Source organism: Myodes glareolus, chromosome 7, assembly GCF_982192425.1.
Source record: "Myodes glareolus chromosome 7, mMyoGla1.1, whole genome shotgun sequence".
Taxonomy (NCBI): Eukaryota; Metazoa; Chordata; class Mammalia; order Rodentia; family Cricetidae; genus Myodes; species Myodes glareolus.
In genome coordinates, this window is record NC_142032.1 from 101,377,779 (window position 1) to 101,396,173 (window position 18,395).

The 18,395-nt window shown below is 36.5% G+C and overlaps 2 protein-coding genes across 2 annotated transcripts; both read right to left on the reverse strand.

Annotated features, from left to right (window-relative positions):
* Window positions 1–1,704: 1,704 nt before the first annotated feature.
* Window positions 1,705–2,664, reverse strand: LOC125397341 (olfactory receptor 51F1-like). Its single transcript, XM_048429697.3, has one exon. It carries the CDS (start codon window positions 2,662–2,664, stop codon window positions 1,705–1,707), a length of 960 nt encoding a protein of 319 aa, XP_048285654.3.
* A 10,021-nt stretch (window positions 2,665–12,685) lies between these two features.
* On the reverse strand, window positions 12,686–13,639 carry LOC148121564 (olfactory receptor 52R1-like). Its single transcript, XM_087907708.1, has one exon. The coding sequence runs from the start codon at window positions 13,628–13,630 to the stop codon at window positions 12,686–12,688; it is 945 nt and encodes a 314-aa protein (XP_087763834.1). The 5' UTR covers window positions 13,631–13,639.
* Between the last annotated feature and the right edge of the window lie 4,756 nt (window positions 13,640–18,395).

The following is an 18,395-nucleotide window of genomic DNA, read 5'->3' on the forward strand; positions in this document are numbered from 1 at the left end:
AGGGAGGGGAACAGAGAAAAACGTAGCACTCAAGAAAAATAAAAAGAAAAGAAAAAAAGAAGACCTATTTCAGATGACTCTGGTTTTAAAATATTTAATACCTCATGAATATTGTACACATAACACTTCTTACATTCTTTCACAAATTACTTCCAAAATATCTTCATAATCCATCTTTGGAAATCCTTACATTTCAGATTACAAGGCAAACTGGGTGAAATACTGCTTTTGAGTTATCAGCCACAATATTATTAAGTACATTATTTTAATTTTTTCCACATGTTCATGTTTCACACACAAATTGAAAACTTTATTGAATAAAATTGTGTATGTTTATTGATCCTTTAACTTCTCTTACTCCATGAAAGGGCAAACACAGTAAAGTACACCTATCTTACATGTGTGCTGATGAATCTTGAGGAGGAATGTCATTAATGAGTCCATAGTTGGAAAAAAGTAGAGAAAATGGGTTTGCAAGCTGACATGCACTGGATCCACCAAACTGGTGTCGAGCTTTTGTGGTTGCTTGTGACATCCATCATATATATCGTCATACTGTTTGCATCTCTAGTTCCCTCTGTGTGTCAGAGAGTTTAAGCTTTTCGTTGTCTCCTAAATCCAAAAACTTTCCTGAATCCCTTTTTAGGAAGTAAATATTTTGTGTCTAACTCTGTACAAATTGCTTCTCAGCAGAGAATCAACACTCAACTTCAACTTTTGCTTATTGGTTGGTAAGGAAGTCTTATAAGTCATTGACATTCACAGAACATGAAATTTTGCTGAAATTAATGTGAGTGTGTTTACTTTGAGTTTTATTTTCTTTTGACCCAGATAACACAGATTATATTAAATTCTTAATGAATCATTTTCCTTATATAAATTTTCATAATATAAATTTCCTAATAAATTATTTAGAAACAAACCAATACCATCTGCTCTAAGATCCTTGCATTTTATTTGATGATCTCTTTTGAAACTGATTTCTATTCCATTCATCAAATAAAAAAAGAAATATTCCTAATTCTTTAAACTTTTTATGACTGCCACTTGATAATGACTTATCTAAACTATATGTTCTTTTCAATAATTTATATTGCTATGAAGGCAATGAAGTAAAACAGTTTTGAAAAAGCTATGAAACATTTAGAAATGAGTCAAGGAATTTTGGTATTCCATATTATACTTCTGACCAAGTAGCATCTCCCCTGGGTACATTTGGCAAAGTGTGTAATACAGAGCACAGAGTCTAGGATGTGGGAATCATAGATTAAGATATAAACTCTGCTCCATGTTAGATGTGTGGCCTAAATGAATCTAGACCTTCATTTAACCAATAGTGCATATTTTAATTGTGTTGTAAATAATGGTATATATCTCACTCGGCTGTTTTGAAGAACAGGTAGAAGACGTCCTGTGGGTCATTAGTTGAAAACAGAAAAAACTATCAGGAAATGTCAGTTATTCTGAGTAATAGTTTTATTTCTTCATCATTACTATTTACATTTCCCTATCAGACTATAAAATTTGTGGGAAAGCATTGAATATTTGTCTTTTAAACAGAAAGCATCTAAATACTTAGTAAAAATTGCTATATATAAAAATCACCTTGGAAACTGCCACATCTAACGGGGATTCTCCAACCGCAGTTGCTTTTGTAGCTAGAAAATCACACCAGGTTTTACAGAAGTTAAGAGCAATCTCTGTTTATTTTGTATGGAGCAAACTAAGAATAGCCTTTCGGATTTGTTTTGTTTTTAAACTATAGATGATGGGGTTGAGCACAGGGGGTGAAATAAGGTAAACATTGCCCATCATCGAACGGACTACTTTGGGGGCTGACTGACCATAGCGATGCACCAGGGACAGGCTAAACATAGGGATGTAGAGAATAGCAACTGCTCCAATGTGGGACACGCAGGTGCTGAAGACCTTGGACCGTTCTCCAGAGGAGGCAATAGTAAGGACAGAACGAATGATCAATATATAAGATAAGATAATGCATGAAATGTCTAACCCTATGGTCAGAATGACCTCAACTAATCCACAAATGCTGTTGGCCCGAGTGTCTGAACATGCTAACTTAATCACATCTGGATGATAGCAGTAGGAATGGGAGAGGGTAATCACTCTACAGAAAGAAACAGGCTTAAGGAGCAAAAGTAGGGGAACCACTAACACTATAGCACGCAGAATCACTAGGAAACCCATCTGAATGATCCTAGAATTAGTAAGAATTGTTGTGTATCTAAGAGGATTACAGATTGCTACGTAACGGTCAAAAGCCATAGCCACTAGCACCCCAGATTCTATACATGTGAACCCGTGAAGAAAAAACATCTGAACAATGCACCAGTCTAGACTGATTTCATTTGCACGAAACCACAGGATCCTCAAGGTGGTTGACATTGTAGAAATAGTCAAACCCAGGTCAGTGGCTGAGAGCATGGAGAGGAAATAGTACATAGGTTCGTGCAGACTCTGCTGGGTCACAATGATAAAGAGGATCATGCTGTTCCCAGAGAGGGCGGTGGCATAAAGGCAGCAGAAGGGGATGGAGATCCAGGCATGAGCAGACTCTAGGCCAGGAATGCCAGTCAACAAGAAAGTTGGTGATTCCAATGTGAAGTTGCTCAGGAATTCTGTGTTATCCTGCATTTGTAGCATTTGACTTTACAATACTCACATCCAAATAAGTAACAAACTTTAGTGTCTTAAAAAGTGTTTAGACAGTTTTCTGATTAAAAATAACCACTCCAGGAAATAAATTCCTTTATCCAAAAAACTAAAATGTATTAATCTAGCAATTATAACTACAAACATTTAGGAAAGACAATGATTTTTTTTCCTTAAAACGAGAAAATATGTTCACATAATTCTACACACTTATAATTTGTTTTATATTCACATACTTTTAAATTCCACCAGATTATGTGCACAGATAGTCTTTTCTGGGAATGTAGAAAATAGGAATGTTTCAGTGTGGGAGACTCAGTTCCTAGAACACAGAAAAAGAAGTGCATTGGATTCAAAAATGCTGTGTATAAAGTGAGCAAGAGAAACCTACGTGAATATGCTCGTGCATTTAGCATGGTTCTGCCTGTGTGACACTCCAGACTTAGATCTCTAGAAATCGATCATTTTAATCACACGGAATAGAGAACAGGTTATTAAAAGAAAATTAATGAAGACAGAGTACTGTGAAAGTTTAAGGGAAGGGTCATATCTTCTAAGCCATGGGAAGTCTGAATGATTTATGAGAACCATCAAAACAAAGAGGCAATGGCTTCCCCGTCTTCATGTTGATAACAGAGCTGAACTGCATGAGCTGCCAAGTTTAGTGTGTATTAAAGCATTCGAGTTCAGTTCAGAGTATGTTAGTGATCTGGTAGGAAAACAGGTGCACTTGCTATCTGAAACTGATGCTCTGCAGCAGGGCTTAGGGAGTGGGAGTAGAAATGTGGTAGTGTAGGTTATTTCATTTTCAGAAATGTAGCAATTAGGGCAATGACAGACACAGATTGGGACTGAAGGAGGCTGTGAGAGGTACAGATGTGTTATGAAAAAGAGAGAATTTAGATAAATATGCAAATTTATAAACTGCAGTTATAGGTCCAGTAGATGGTGGTGAATTTTATCTAAAGGAGAGAGTTCAACTGATACTTGAGTCTGAAAGCATCATGGGATTGAGCACAGTAAAGAGAGCAAACAGATCCCAGGAAGATGAGGTTAGCATTTTCATTGACACTAGGCTGTGTCAACTTGGTAGACTGGTGGAAGCCATTCCAGGGAGTCTTCCCTCAGTAGCTACCGTTCTCCCAGGGAATCATGAATGTAGATTTGCTCCTCTCCAAATAGTATGAGTGGTGGATGTTAGTTTGAGGACAAGGTAGAAGATAGAATTAGACAGGCAGATGGTTGCACAGGCATAAGTGTTTTTTAGAGTCCTGTTCATTCAAAATTATAAATTATTTAATTAATTTATAGGATGACTAAAGATCAAATAGTAGCAATGTTACTTACCTTGCTAAGGTTTTCAATCAAATTGAGCACGAAATTTGCTTTACCCTAGTAAATATCTTGTAATGTGTACTGTATCATTCTCGTGACATTTTTCTTTTGTTAAATATCTAATTTCATGAGTTGCAACTATATCTGAGAGAAATACAATATATAGCTACAAACTGCTTGATAATATTATATGGATCCCCAAGGGTAGGGTAGAGTATACTATCACCTTAATTATCTGTAAGTCTTTTGAATATTTGTGTTTAGGCAATAAGCAAAATACAAAGACAACACAGTGAGCATCCTTATCTATCTTCCTAGGGCTGTGTGGGAACAGTAACTTCCTACGTCTTTGCTAGCAGACATAGAACAGGCTGTCAAGGGACCTATGGCCTTTATAGTAAGTTTCAACTGAACTGTGAGATTATATGTAAGATGTGTATCTCTCTGGGGAAACTGACAAGAAGAAACAGCTTGTATAAAAATGGAAGGTACCACCGTTGACTCCCCAAAGGAGTTAAACTATCATCTCAAATGAATAAACAGTGGTCCCCAGGAGTACAGAATGATAAAGGAAATCAAAGCATTCATAAATAGTTGGCTCTCCGTATTGATGTGCTCTGTTTCTTGAGCATTATGCTACACCACTGTGAGTTCATATGTGTACTATTGTGTTTGAATAAACCCCATTTCCATGTAGTTATCAGTCATCATCTCTGATTCATGCAGTGCTTCCACTCTATCATCTGTGCTGATCCCTGAGTCTTGTGGGGAAGGCTGCTCTCTAGATTGCCCATTTAGGACTTAATACTCCATGATCTCTTATTCTCTGAATACTAACCAGGTATGGGTCTCTGTATTAATTGCCATCTACTGCAAACAGGAACTTCTCTGATGTGAGTTGATGGATGTACAGATCTACAGGTATAGCAATAAGCATCAGAACTCATTTTAACACTATTTAACCACTTAGCAGAATAACAGTAGGTTCATCCCTAGGGCCTATGGCAAATCTAGCCACAGGTTCTTGGCCCCAGTAATATTCCCAGGCATGAACTCTATCTAGTTAAAAGGACCTTAAATCTGATCAGAAAATGGTCACTTAGTTCCACAACATTTGAGCCTTTATTTCAACAGAAGACATATTTTGCAAAGATAATCATTGTTATGACTTATAGAGTTCCCAGATGAGTAAGATTATGCCTAGCATCTTCTAGATAAAATAAAACTAGACAGGAGGAATGAAGCTCTCAGATCAATACCCCATTAACTTCTCTCTGTTCTATAACTCAGATATGTTGTGTCTTCAGCAACAAAGTGTGATAGGTTATAGTTGTACTTAACAAAGGTACTCAATGTGATACTGTAACATGTGTATACAAGGTGCCATTATTAGATCAGGGAAATTAGTATATGTTTTTCTTCTGATGTTTATTATGTCTCAGTGCAAAAACATTTATTCTATATATTGTGATATTTGATGTTTTTGATTAAAGAATAAGAGAAGAAAAATAGAAGAATCTCTTGAATCTGAGAGTAAAGCATGATAGTGAATTCACTCATATGCTTATGTTTTGTAACTGTGTAATACTTACATACAAGTGCACCCAGGTCACAAAGACATATATTTTACAAAGAAAATACTGGAAAAAAATGTGGAATTATGTCCTCAAGTGACAGTTTTTCTCTAATAAAGGAAAAGTTATGAAGGACCCTAATACAATACTATCTTATTGCCCAGCCTCTAGCATTTCATTAATTGTTAACCATATAATTAAGATAAACTATATTATAAACATTCTCTCATTCAGTCTCCTGGGCAAATTGGTTGCTACAATACCTTGTTGGGTAATTTCAACTGATCATGCAGTGAGGAAACAAGCTGATCAATTTGTGTATTTTATCTTTCTCCTAAGGTAAGGATGAAGAAGCAATGAGCATTCTCATTTCTTGTGGTCAGAAGTGGTTATGATAAGATAAACAGTCTTCAGTAGAGTGGGATAGCTGTCACTAGAACATAGGGCATCAGGAAATAGAAGAAAATAAGATGGAGTTGAACCATTCAGTAAGCTGTGTGCTCTTTAGTGTTCTATCAAAGTGACATAATTATGAAAAAATACCTTAAGATAGTGAGGATTTATTTGGTTCTTGCTCAGTTCACTCTGTTATTGAGGACCTAGAGTGAAGCTAAAGGAGCATTTGGTGGAGAATAGCATCTTAACAAATAGTGAGTAGGAAAAAAAGAGGGAAAAACAGGAAGGGACCATTGAAGGACATTAACTCCAGTGACTGACTTCATCCAGTCAGGTTCTACCTCCAAAAGAGTGCTACAACTGGTATTTCCTAATTTGTGCCTTTTATGTTCTAAATTTTTGTAATCCAATTTTATAACCTATATAATTGACAGAATCTCCTCTCTGTATTTTTTCAGGAGTAATTTGTAATCCCCATTTTGGAAAAACTTTCTTTACTTCTTCAAACATTCTTTCTAAAGTGTCAATGTTTGAATCAGATAGCATAATGTCATCCATGTAATGGTAAATTATAGATTTAGGAATTTTTTTACATCTGAAATCAATGGCTGACTTACAAAGTATTGGCTTATGGTGGGATATTGAGCATTCCCTGTGGAAGGATGGTCCACTGGTATCTCCTATTAGGCTGAGAATTATTATAAGTAGGCACTGTGAAGACAAATTTTTCTATGTCCTTTTCTTGTAAAGGTATAGTGAAGAAACAATCTTTTAAATCAATAACTCTAAGAGGCCATCCTTTTGGTAATAAAGAATGCAGAGGAATTCCAGATTTTAGAGGGCCCAAAGGTTGAATTACCTTTTTGACAGCTCTTAGATCTGTCACCATTCTTTTTTTTAACAACTAATACAGGAAAATTTCAAGGGCTGGATGATTCTTCACTATGGTGACCGTCTAGTTGCTCTTGTACCAGCTTTTCTAAAGCCTGCAGTTTCTTTTCAGTTAGAAGCCACTGTTTAACCCATATTGGTTTCTCAGTTAACCATTTTAAAGGTAGGGCTGTTGGTACCTCTAAAGGTTTGCTAGTTGCTTTATGTTCTTGTACAGCCTGAATGGCTGGTGATCATTGTTTATAGTAACTTATAATATTCTTCCCAGAATTATGAGTTCCTGGGACTGCAAGAATGTTAACCTGGTTATTCCATTGCTGCAGCAGATCACAACCCCATAAATTCACTGCAATATTAGCCACATATGGCCTCAGCTTCCCTCTCTGATGTTCTGGTCCTATGAAGTCAACTCATTTCATGTTTTGTTTAACTTGAGATATGATTTTAATTCTTAGTAATTAGATTTACTTAAATTGAAATTAATTTTAAATTAATTCAATTTTAAATAAATTCAATTAAATTTACTTAAATTAAATTGAACATCTGCCTCTTGAAGAAGCCAATTTGGATGACAAGATTCACATCTGAACCTATGTCTATTGAACCAAACAATTACAATTTAATTTATACACTCTCTTAGCTTTGGTCTTTGATCATTTATAGAAGTCTGCCAGAATATACATTTCTTATTTCCTATTGGAATTTTTGGTTTATCCTCCATGTTTATTCCATCATGCAGAGCAGTATGGTCTTTTACAGAAGGCTCTGGATTTTTTTTGATTTTCCCAGTGAGACATGTCCTCCACAGTGACTGGGAATGACTGGACCACTTTTGGCTTGGGGGGCCTTTGAGAAGACCCTCAAGGAGTTTCTTGATGGTATCAGGTTGCCTTGTCTGTCTTTTGTTGATCTGTATTCATTGGCCCAATGTCAGCCTTTGCCACACCTTCTACATATACCTGAAGGCAGAGTCCTCCTAGTCCTGCCATTCCCAGAGGAAATATTATTCTTAGGAATTCCTTGTCTACAATCCCTTCTCAGATGTTCTATTCTACCACAATTAAAACATTTGGCATTTTGCTGTCTCCTCATTCCTGTGGAAATTGTTTCTCCTACCAAAAATTCAGAATTATAATTCATTATATGCAGGATCCATTCATCCATAGGTGCTGATCTAACTTTTAAAGACCCAAGTATACTTTTGCATTCTAAGTTATATTTTCAAAAGCCAGAGATTCAATTAGTGCTTGTCTAACATCTGGGTCTGTTACTCCTATTTGTACAGACTTAGTTAATCTTTGAAAGAGTCACTAAAAGGTTCTCTCTGATCCTGTTTAACCCTGGTATATGATTCAATTTGTTTTCCTATTTCTTAAATCTTGTCTCAAGCATTTAAGGCTGCTTTGTGGCATAGGGACAAAAATTGTTCATTGTAAAGACCTTGAACCTGTGGGTCAGCATAAGTGCCCTCAGCAAGAATCTGATCTTGGGAAGTCTCAAGTCCTTTTGATTTTTCTGTTGCTCTAAAATTTTTGCCTCATCCCCGAAATAGCATTTAAATATCAATTGAGGTTCATCATCCAGGACTGTTGAAACTAACTGAAGTCAGTCATGTGATGTAGTCTTAATGCTAGAAGCCCATGTCTTTATCATCTCCCTAACAAATGTGGAATGCAAGGCATAAGTTATGACAGCTTGTTTAATTCCTTTTAGATCATTTATTCCTATAGGTATCCATCTACCTTCTTTGGATCCTTTTGGGCCTTTAGAAGCTGATGCTTTGTCAGAGTAGATTACAGGTAGGAAGCTAAAGCCCTGGGTAAGTCATCTTTGACAGCTACTGGTGATGTTGAATCCTGTCCTTATGCCTTCTTTCCTTGTTCATCAGCTCCAATAATTTCCTGAATCATTTCAAATATTTTTACTATTGTATTTTGCAAAGCCTGAATCTCCTGGCCAGTATATATTTCTATCAATTTCATTGAGTCACCTTGCCTCTGGTTCTCATTCTGCACATGTGATTTCACGGTCTAAAGTTTTTCTTTTAAAGATAACACCTCATCCGAGAACATTACTTGAATAGCATGCAGATAGCCGTCCTGGAGAGATACTCTATCTGCTAACTTATCATAACTTCTTAACAAATTTTGATTATCAAATTCAGTGGTATAAACTCAGATAATTTCTCAGTACCCTTAGATATGGATTCAATTTTGTCTGTCAAATTGATGTTACCCTTTTCAATAGTACTAATATTTTTCAGGTAACTTTTTATTTTCAATGGTATTAATCTGGTTAGCTAGCTGTTCATTATTAGTCTGTAAAGACTATCATTTGTAAAAGTACCTAATTCTTAGCTCTGTTATCAAATTGTTTTTTAAGTATATAATATGAAGAAAAAAACTGAGTCCCAATATCCTATAAATGGATGTATCACCATATAAGCCTTGCAGAATACAATCCATAGTATTAGCAAGAAAGTTACTAAAAGTTCTAATGTTAATGTAGTCTGCCATTATATAACTTTCAAGTTTATTGATTAATTAATTACCTGTTATGAGATCCAGTAAGTTGTTTTAGGTATAATAATCTTTACTGTACAGTAGCTGTTGTGGTTGAAGAGTCACAACTAGCAGCAAGGCAACTGGTAGCAACATGGATGGTCCTGAGCTGCTTTAGTCTCCCACCTTGGTACTGGTTAAATACTGAGAAATATGCTTTGCTTGACAAATTAAAAGCAATTAAATCAATTCCATATATGAAGCAAGAAGTCCAGAACTCATGAACAAGGAGCACAAACAGGAAGCTGCACAAGTTGCCATGCAGCTAGGAATGCAGCAGTGGGGAGCAGATGTTCACAAGCTTTGGGAAATTTCCAAGTCGCAGCACACAATTAGTTCTGCTGTGGTGGGAGTTTTACAAAAAAAAAAAAAAAACAAAAAAACAACAAAAAAACTGCTTAGTTAAAATCAAGCCAAGTGGGCAGGGTTGGGAGACTTTCTGGGCTGTGAACCGGTTAGGCCTTTAGTCTGTCCACCTTGTAGGGTGGAGAGTATAAATCCTCCACTTTGACACCAGATGAAGAAGGATGCTTAAAAGAAATATCCCTCAACCGAAGAATGGGTAAAGAAAATGTGGCACATTTAAACATTAGAGTACTACTTGGCAGTAAAAATCAATGACATCTTGAAATTTGCATGTAAATGGATGGAACTGGGAAAAAGCATTCTGAGTGAGGTACCCAGACCCAGAAAGATGAACATGGTATATACTTACTCACAAATGGATACTAGCTGTAAAGCAAAGGGTTTTGAGCCTAAAGAAGCTAAGTAACAAGGTGAACCCTAAGAAAAACATACGCAGATCTGCCTGGAAAAGGAAAACAGACAGATTGCTTGACAAAATTCAGATCCCTTTTAAGAATTTCTTTTCCTTTTCCTGGAATTTAAGGTTTCTGAAGAATTCCGTCATGATGCCTCTTCTGCCCTCGCTCAGGATTTCTTGGTGGAAACAGTGAGGAATCTCTTCTTATCGTGTAAACTTAACCCAAGTTCCTCAGAACACAGCCACTGTGTTAGGCTTTGCAGTCAGTCTGTAACCGCTTTTACTCTTTCGTTTGGAACGCCCATGGCTCATGTCTTTGCAAATGCTGACACATGTCCTTCTCACTTTTACATATCTGATGAATTAAAACTACTTTCTATAAGACCTGGAATAGTTATAATTTTCAAGTGGCTATTATTTTACATAACATTTCTGGGTTTCTGTTATAATTTTTCACTTATTTTACTCTACTGCCAGAGTAAAAGTTCTCTCACTCTATGAGTGGGACCACGTGTATTACATTTGTATTGTTTTCACATCTATTTCTCCTAACTAGAAGATAAAATATGAGTCCAATGCATAGTCTATTTTCACCACATCTACGGATACTCAATACATTATCACTGATCAATATACTATCCTCACTTTTGAATAGTCAGTCTGGTATTTCCTGCCACTTGAGAATGAATCCCTATCCTCTAGACTTCAGGCTACATAGAGAAATAATGCACACCTAAAATTCCTTAGTGTGTGTATGTGTGTGTGTGAGAGAGAGACAGAGACAGAGACAGAGACAGAGAGACAGAGAGACAAAGAAGCAGAGAGAGGTGGGGAGGAAGGGAGGGAGATTGCTTTATTCTCATCAGGTTTTTATCATTGTAACAAGTTACCTGAGATAAAACTAAAGAAGAAAGTCCTACTTTGGCAAGAAGATACAGGGGGTGAGGTCCTTCTCACTTGGTTGTGTTGCTTTGAGCCAATTCATCATGGTAAGAGGATCTGCTGGAGGCCTGTTCATTTCATGTCAGCTTAAAGACCAAGAGAAATAATGAGCTGGGACTCCCAATGAAATGTCACACCCAATGACATAATGTTCCTTCATGGGTGCCATCAGTTCCCATTGACTTTCAGTAATGCCAAAAATTGAACCAAGTGTCCTTCATTAGAATGTAAAAATTCTCTTGTCTTTAATCAGTAGCAAAATTGCATATATATCAAAAAGCTGTTTTAAAATAAATATCTTTGTAATTTATTATTAGTGAAATGTTTATTTTATATACCTCTTTTGTATGTCTACATATCAGGATTATGTGAACCTTATCTTAATTATTTTAAAAACATAATTAAACTTCAAGAACTAAAGATAACTTTTGAAAACTACTATTGTGAGAAGGAAAACTAGAAGGTAATAAGCCTTTTGAATAACAGTGGATATTTTTAGCATTTAGGAGTTTTTTATTAAATAAGCACATAATCATGTGTATTCTAACTAGCATTGAGAATTAAGGAAATTAAATTTATTTTCCCTAAAACTTAATAGTATATCAGTAATTCTTTACATCCTATAATAAATAAAATAGCACTTAGTATTAAATTGCATTTCTTCCCATGGTTTCATTCATTTTCCTCTTCCCCTCATTTTCTTCTCTCCTTCCATTTCCCTCGTCTCTTCCCCTCCTTCTGCCTCCTTACCTCTTTTTTCCCTCCTCTCTTCTTTTGTTTTATTTTATTGAGATAAAGTTTTACTATATAGTCCAGACTGATCTCAAATGTTCCTGCCTCGGAGTCCATGATGCCCTGTTATTGGCATGTAACAGACACTCAGTTGCTCAGGATGTTTAGTATGTTCCCTATTTATTTTATATATCAGTATTCAAGCAGGACTTTAAATGTATATCAATTTTAGAAGGATAGTTTATACTGAAGAGATTACCACATGGCAGAAATGTGTATATTTTTAACTGTGATGAAATGTCTGCCTTCTTTAAAACTGTATGACTGTCTATTTAAACCATGACAATCTGGTAAAATAATTACTGACTTAATGAGTGAAAAGTTTCCAAATTTTGAAATCAATGACATAGTCTAAGGGGCAAAAGTTCTGACATGAATAAAAAAACATTGTAAAAATAACTATAATTAAACTTTTTCATAAATATTCACAGTGACTTTGCCTTTTCCAAAAAAAAATTGAGATATATGGGGTAATATCAATTTGAACATAGAACTGACAATATCAGTAAATGAAGTTTTTGTAAAATATTCTTTTATGAAGAGTATACATTAACTATTTCTGTATAATGCATCATATCTCTCAGATCTCTAGTTGTGGTTACCATGAAATTCATTCTTTCTTGTTCTGGAAAATTTTCATTGTGCACGTAAGCCACAGGGATGGCTTTGCAATGGTAGGTGAGAACCTGGGAACTGTTCCTCATCTCTGTGGGTACATCAGTGTGGGTAACTGAAGCATGGGTGCTGTGATCCCTGGTTCAAGGGCCTTTTCTACAACATCCTCGGATAACCCTGTCCCTGATCTGTTTGGTTCTGACTCCATAGATGATGGGGTTGAGCATGGGAGGAACCAGCAGGTAGACATTAGCAAACATGATGTGCACAACACGGGGCACATGGTGGCCAAATCGGTGGGTGAGAAAGGTGAAAAGGGCTGGAATATATAAGGCCAAGATGACACCAATATGAGAAGCACATGTACCAAATGCTTTGAGGCGCGCTTCACCTGAGGGCAACCTCAGCACAGCTCTCAGAATCATCACATAAGACACACTGATGACAATTATATCAAAGCCAACCACAGAGAAAGCCACAAAAAGCCCATATCCACGATTGATTTTGGTATCAGCACACACCAACTTGAGCACAGCCATATGCTCACAGTAGGACTGGGGAATGACCTTGTTGGGACAGAAGGGCATCCTGGAGATCATGAAGCAGAAGGGGCTCACCCACAGCAGCCCTCTGACCATCACAGCTGTCCCCAGTTTGACGACTACCGATGTGGTCAGGATGCTGGAATGTCGGAGTGGGAAGCAGATGGCCACGTAGCGGTCCAAGGCCATAGCCATGAGCACCCCAGACTCCACAGAAGAGAAAGCATGTATGAAGAACACCTGAATGAGGCAGGCATGGTATTCAATCTTATGATCTTGAAACCAGAGTATGGCCAGCATTTTAGGTTGTGTGGAGGAGGATAGGACCAGGTCAGTGGTAGCCAGCATAGCCAGGAAGAGATACATGGGCTCATGAAGTGTGTGGTAAATCCGAATTATGTGTAGAATGGTGACATTCCCAGTCACTGCCACAATATACATGACACAGAATGGAAAGGCAACCCAAAATTGACAATTCTCCAGCCCTGGGATTCCAAGCAAGATGAAGAACGTAGAATGAGAAGAGCTGTTCCTTGAAGCCAACATGAAAGATTAGGTTATATTTTCTGTGTAGTGAAATTAATCTGCTCTCTGAGAATAATAACAGCCAAAGCAAGGATGATTATTTGCACTTGTGTAATATTATGATTAAATTCGATAATCAGTTGTAATAAAATCGTCTTTTATAATAAATAATATTTTGTAACATAAAATTATGCTACTTAATATTTTATTAGTATCTGCAACACTCAAAATGATATTAGAATATTTCAGGTTCAGGGGTAATTATTTCCTAAAGAAAAAGTATTCTCAGAAGTAGAATCCACTAAGGGCAAACTCCTGTGACAAATCAGCTACATTAAACCTTGCCATCTTCCATTTATCAAATGACTTGGTCTGCCTTCCTCACAGGCCCATTTGTCTCTGTGTTGAATCATTTGAGCAGCGGTAGCTCAGGGCAGGAGGCAAGAATGAATTAAAGGAGCATAGTAATATATTCTCCCAATATATTTGAATAATTAAGACAATTATTTTCTGGTTCATGACCAAAGAAAAGTATACAGCATCTGTGAAGTTTGAAATTATAATATTATATTTAATGAAAATCTTAGTGCATGAATATCTTATGCTTTGTGATTGATTCATCTTTCTTTAAATTCATGCCTTTCTCGGTTAAAGTGTAAAAGTAGGCATGGGCCACATGTTACTGCATGTCTTCAGCTATATTCCAACACAGACTTGCTTATAAAAAGCAAACTATAACATGGATTTGATTTAAAGACTGTACTTTATTCAGGGATGTCCCAGTGAAGATGACTTTAAACCTGTCACTCAGCTTACCACCTCTATTCTTGATAAAGAGAAATAAGATAAATATATGGTGAGGAAAATAACTAATACAGACTATTATTCAGATGCAACAGACTTATTAACAATATCCCCAACTGGAAACTTTCCTGATGGAATTCCCAAAACACTGCTTTAAGAATGCTCCTTAGAGTTATAGTCATTTCTCATACTAGAAGCAATAGGGAAGGTTTTTGAGTGGCAGCTTGTATCTGTACTTGCTTTCTTGCTTTAGTATTGCTTGGCTTTTTTATGTCTGAGCTCTCCGAAGAAAATAACTTGCCCCCCGCCACACACACAAACACACATGCACACACTAACACACAGGCACACACACACACACACACACACACACACTCAAAACAAAAACACCTAAGAGGTACGATAATAACTTGGTTCTTACCCAACATCTTTTCACTTCGTCTTTGCTGCCTTGTGCTTGGGTTTGAGAGTCTCAATTTTTACCTCTTTCATAACAGAAACCTTCAGGTGGAGTGTCCTTATAGACTCGCTTAACAAATCTTTGCAAACTAACAAATGCTTCATTTTATAAGCATTAAGAATCCTAAACAGGTTTCTTCAAAGTTTGAAATAAGTTTCTGTCACCTTAGTCACCATCCTTCATAACGGTTGAAAGGAATGTGCTCAGATATTGGAAGTCTTCTCTACACCAGAAAGTCTACCAACTTTCCTGGCGAATAATCATGAGATTGCCGAGACAAATACTCCAATGAACTCCCCAGTGACAATTCAGATACATTGTCTGGGACTGAGGACATCTCCCTTGCTTCCTTTTACCAGATTCAATCCCCTCAAAGAGTACTACATTTTCTGTTTAAAACAGGGGCTTCAGCCTTACCTGTCCAGTTCGTCACTCTCACTTGATAGGTACAGTCACTAACATTAAGAGTGATTTAAGCAATCATATTTAGATCATCTTTATTCTCACCCCCAGGCACTGGATTAGGTGCTAAATACTGAGCTTTCCCATGTACATAGTTACTTCTGATTAACTATGAGGGAGTTGAATTTTGAGACTCTTCATGAAAGCTCCTTAAAATTTAACTTATGTAAATTTTTCTAACTTATGTAAAATTTCTCTGTCATCATTTACTATGAGAAACAGTAAGAGCTGAGTCATTGAATGATATGTTATGGTCACATAATAAAATCCTTGTCGTAGTACATGACTCTTGGACCAGGGCTTCTAGAGGTACACAATACTGTCATTGCTGGCAATAAGTAGTTGAGAATCCTGCTCCAGATAAGTCAGAAAACATTATTGATCAGTTATGACAATAGCTGATATGTAGAATGCTTAGAAAATATATTAAATTAGAGAATTTATACTTAGGATTGTTGTTACTTCCCTGGACCAAGATCTAGGTTGAGATTTTAGTGTCTCTGGGAATGTATTGCTTTCTCTATATTCTTTCTTCTTTTTTTCTTTCTTTCTCTCCTTCCCTCCTTCCTCCCTTCCTTCTCTTCTCTTCTTTCTCTTCTCTCTCCATTCTCCCTTCCTTCATACTACATAGCATAGCTGGCCTAATATGCCATAATACTGGTATTTTAGGAATATATCACATGACAGTCTTGAGATTACATTCTTATTGGCTTCTTCTAGATAGCCTTAGTAAAGACACACTTATTTCATACAGTTAGGAAATAAGATACCCTCCACCATGTAGCATGGTTTAATTGGAAATCCAGTTTTCCTCTTCCCCTCTATTTGAATTTTTTTAGAGACCACGAATTCCTATGTAAAGAGACATGTCTCAGTCTTTCTCATTCCATTCTGTCTGATCTGACTTTATACACTCAGTGTTCATATTGTTGAGGAACAACAAACTAACAAAAAAGATTTCAGAACTACGTTTGAAATGGAGCTGTGTTCCTCATCAGATGTCTGTTTCTCCCTGAATTTTTTCCTTCATACTCTCTGGAATCTATGGCCCTCTTATTTAGAAATGCCCTCTGTTTCACTTTCGATCTTAGTAACTGAACACATGAATATTTACAAGTACAGCTGTGCTTAATGGACAGGAAGCTTGCTGATCCTTTGTCAATTTTTTCTGCATGTGAAAGAATTTCACTATGAAGAGAACAATTTGTCAGTTGCTTTTGTTTGAGAGATGGATTATGCATTCCTCGGACAAGAGAAAATGTACACATAGTGTCCTTCTTGGCCAATATTCCACCTTCTTCTATTCTTCAACAACATATATTATTCTTAAGTTTATAGAATGTAACTATTATCATCATACTCTTTAATCCCTCACAATAGAGGGTGAAATAAGTTATTGTTTGTCAAACATTACAGAAAGGGTAATGAAAATTTGATTCTGACTGGAATATCTGAACCTAAGTGTAGAACATGGGAAGTTCAGAATCAGTCTGCTGCTGGAGAACTTATGTCTGGAGGGCATCTTCCTACCTTTCTAGGTCTGATACAGTGGATGCCATGATACTTCGTCCCATCTCAGATTGTGACTCAGATTGGATTTCTAGATGGGGTGTTCCCATCCAATCAGGACTTTAATATAGTATGTGACTTTGCCTTCTTGATATGAAGAATCCACGTCTCCCACTGATTTTTGAAAAGGAAAGGATGCCTGAGAAGAAAGGAATAACTCCTCCTGAGATCTGCTATATCTTTGAACAAGCTGACTATAACTATAAAAGTTCTGACAACCCCCTGGGATTCAGCCTTGTGTAGAAACATCAGGTCAAGGTCCATTTAGAGAGTTGTGTGGTCTATCTGATTCCCAAGCACTGGTTCTTTCCTTCTTTCTGTATCCACTGTCTTATATTTACAACGACTCCCTCTGAGACTAGAAGCTAAAGGTGGAAGCATTAACCCCTAACATTCCCCTCTTGTCTGTGTACAAGAACAAAGACATATTTAAGTGTGTTCTTGGATTACATAAATGAGCTTGTGTTTATGCTTACATTTTCTGTTAAAGTATTTATAGCCCTCATTTAGGCATATTATGCTAACCATGAAAGCTCATTGATACTTTGCATCTATTTATCTGGGACTATGAGAGGTATGCCTATAAACATGAAAGGTATTGGCATATATGTGAGTATATGTGTATATATGCAGAAGTGTTGATAATTGTTTGCTTTAAGTAAGTATGTGATTAAAGTAACGCTTTTATTTCATATGTTCATGGTTAGAGAATTCACAAAATTTGTGAATGTATGTGCCTAGTTACGTATGTGGCATTATTTTGAAACAGAGTCAAAATGACAATGGTGGTTAGATAGAGTATGATTAAGTAGTACTAGAAGAGTATGATTAAGTCCTTATCTAAATAAAAAACAACAGAGAGAGAGAAATATGAGCCTCATCAACAAGACAGAGATTCAGGTGTTGCCCCTAGAAATTCATGTTTCCATCAAACTATCAGAAGCTAGAAGAGCACACAAGAGATTCTCCCACAAAACCAAGAAAATGAATCATATCTACTAACACACTGATAATGAGTCTGAGTCCCTTGGGTCTATGAAAAGGGGTTTCTCTGACTAAGCCACTAAGCTGTGAGTCTTTGTCATAGGAGTCCTAGAATAATGATTGTACCAATACCCTTATATTCATTTTTCATACAGCTTATCATACAAATCATCGCATGAGCTCATAATATTTTTAACTGATAGTTCCTTACATTATAACATTGATTTTAGTTATTTTTATTCCTGTTGTCCTCCCCCATTCCTCTTCTTGCATTGGAGCACTTCACACATTCCCCTCCTACTTTCATATATTTTATTCTGTGACCCACAGAGTACAGGTGGGAGGTAATTTAGTTGAGCAATGGCACCTTATCTGTGACTACACAACTGACAAAATGGTACCCATCCCCTAACACCCATTAACTCTCAATAGCTTTTGGGAGGGCTTAGATTTTGTGACCCCTTTCACCATTCATGATAAAATTAAACCGATAGAATTTTAAGTATT

Coding starts and splice junctions, on each gene's coding strand:
- LOC125397341 (XM_048429697.3), bottom strand. CDS start 2,664: ATGCTACAAATGCAGGATAACACAGAATTCCTGAGCAACTTCACATTG.
- LOC148121564 (XM_087907708.1), bottom strand. CDS start 13,630: ATGTTGGCTTCAAGGAACAGCTCTTCTCATTCTACGTTCTTCATCTTG.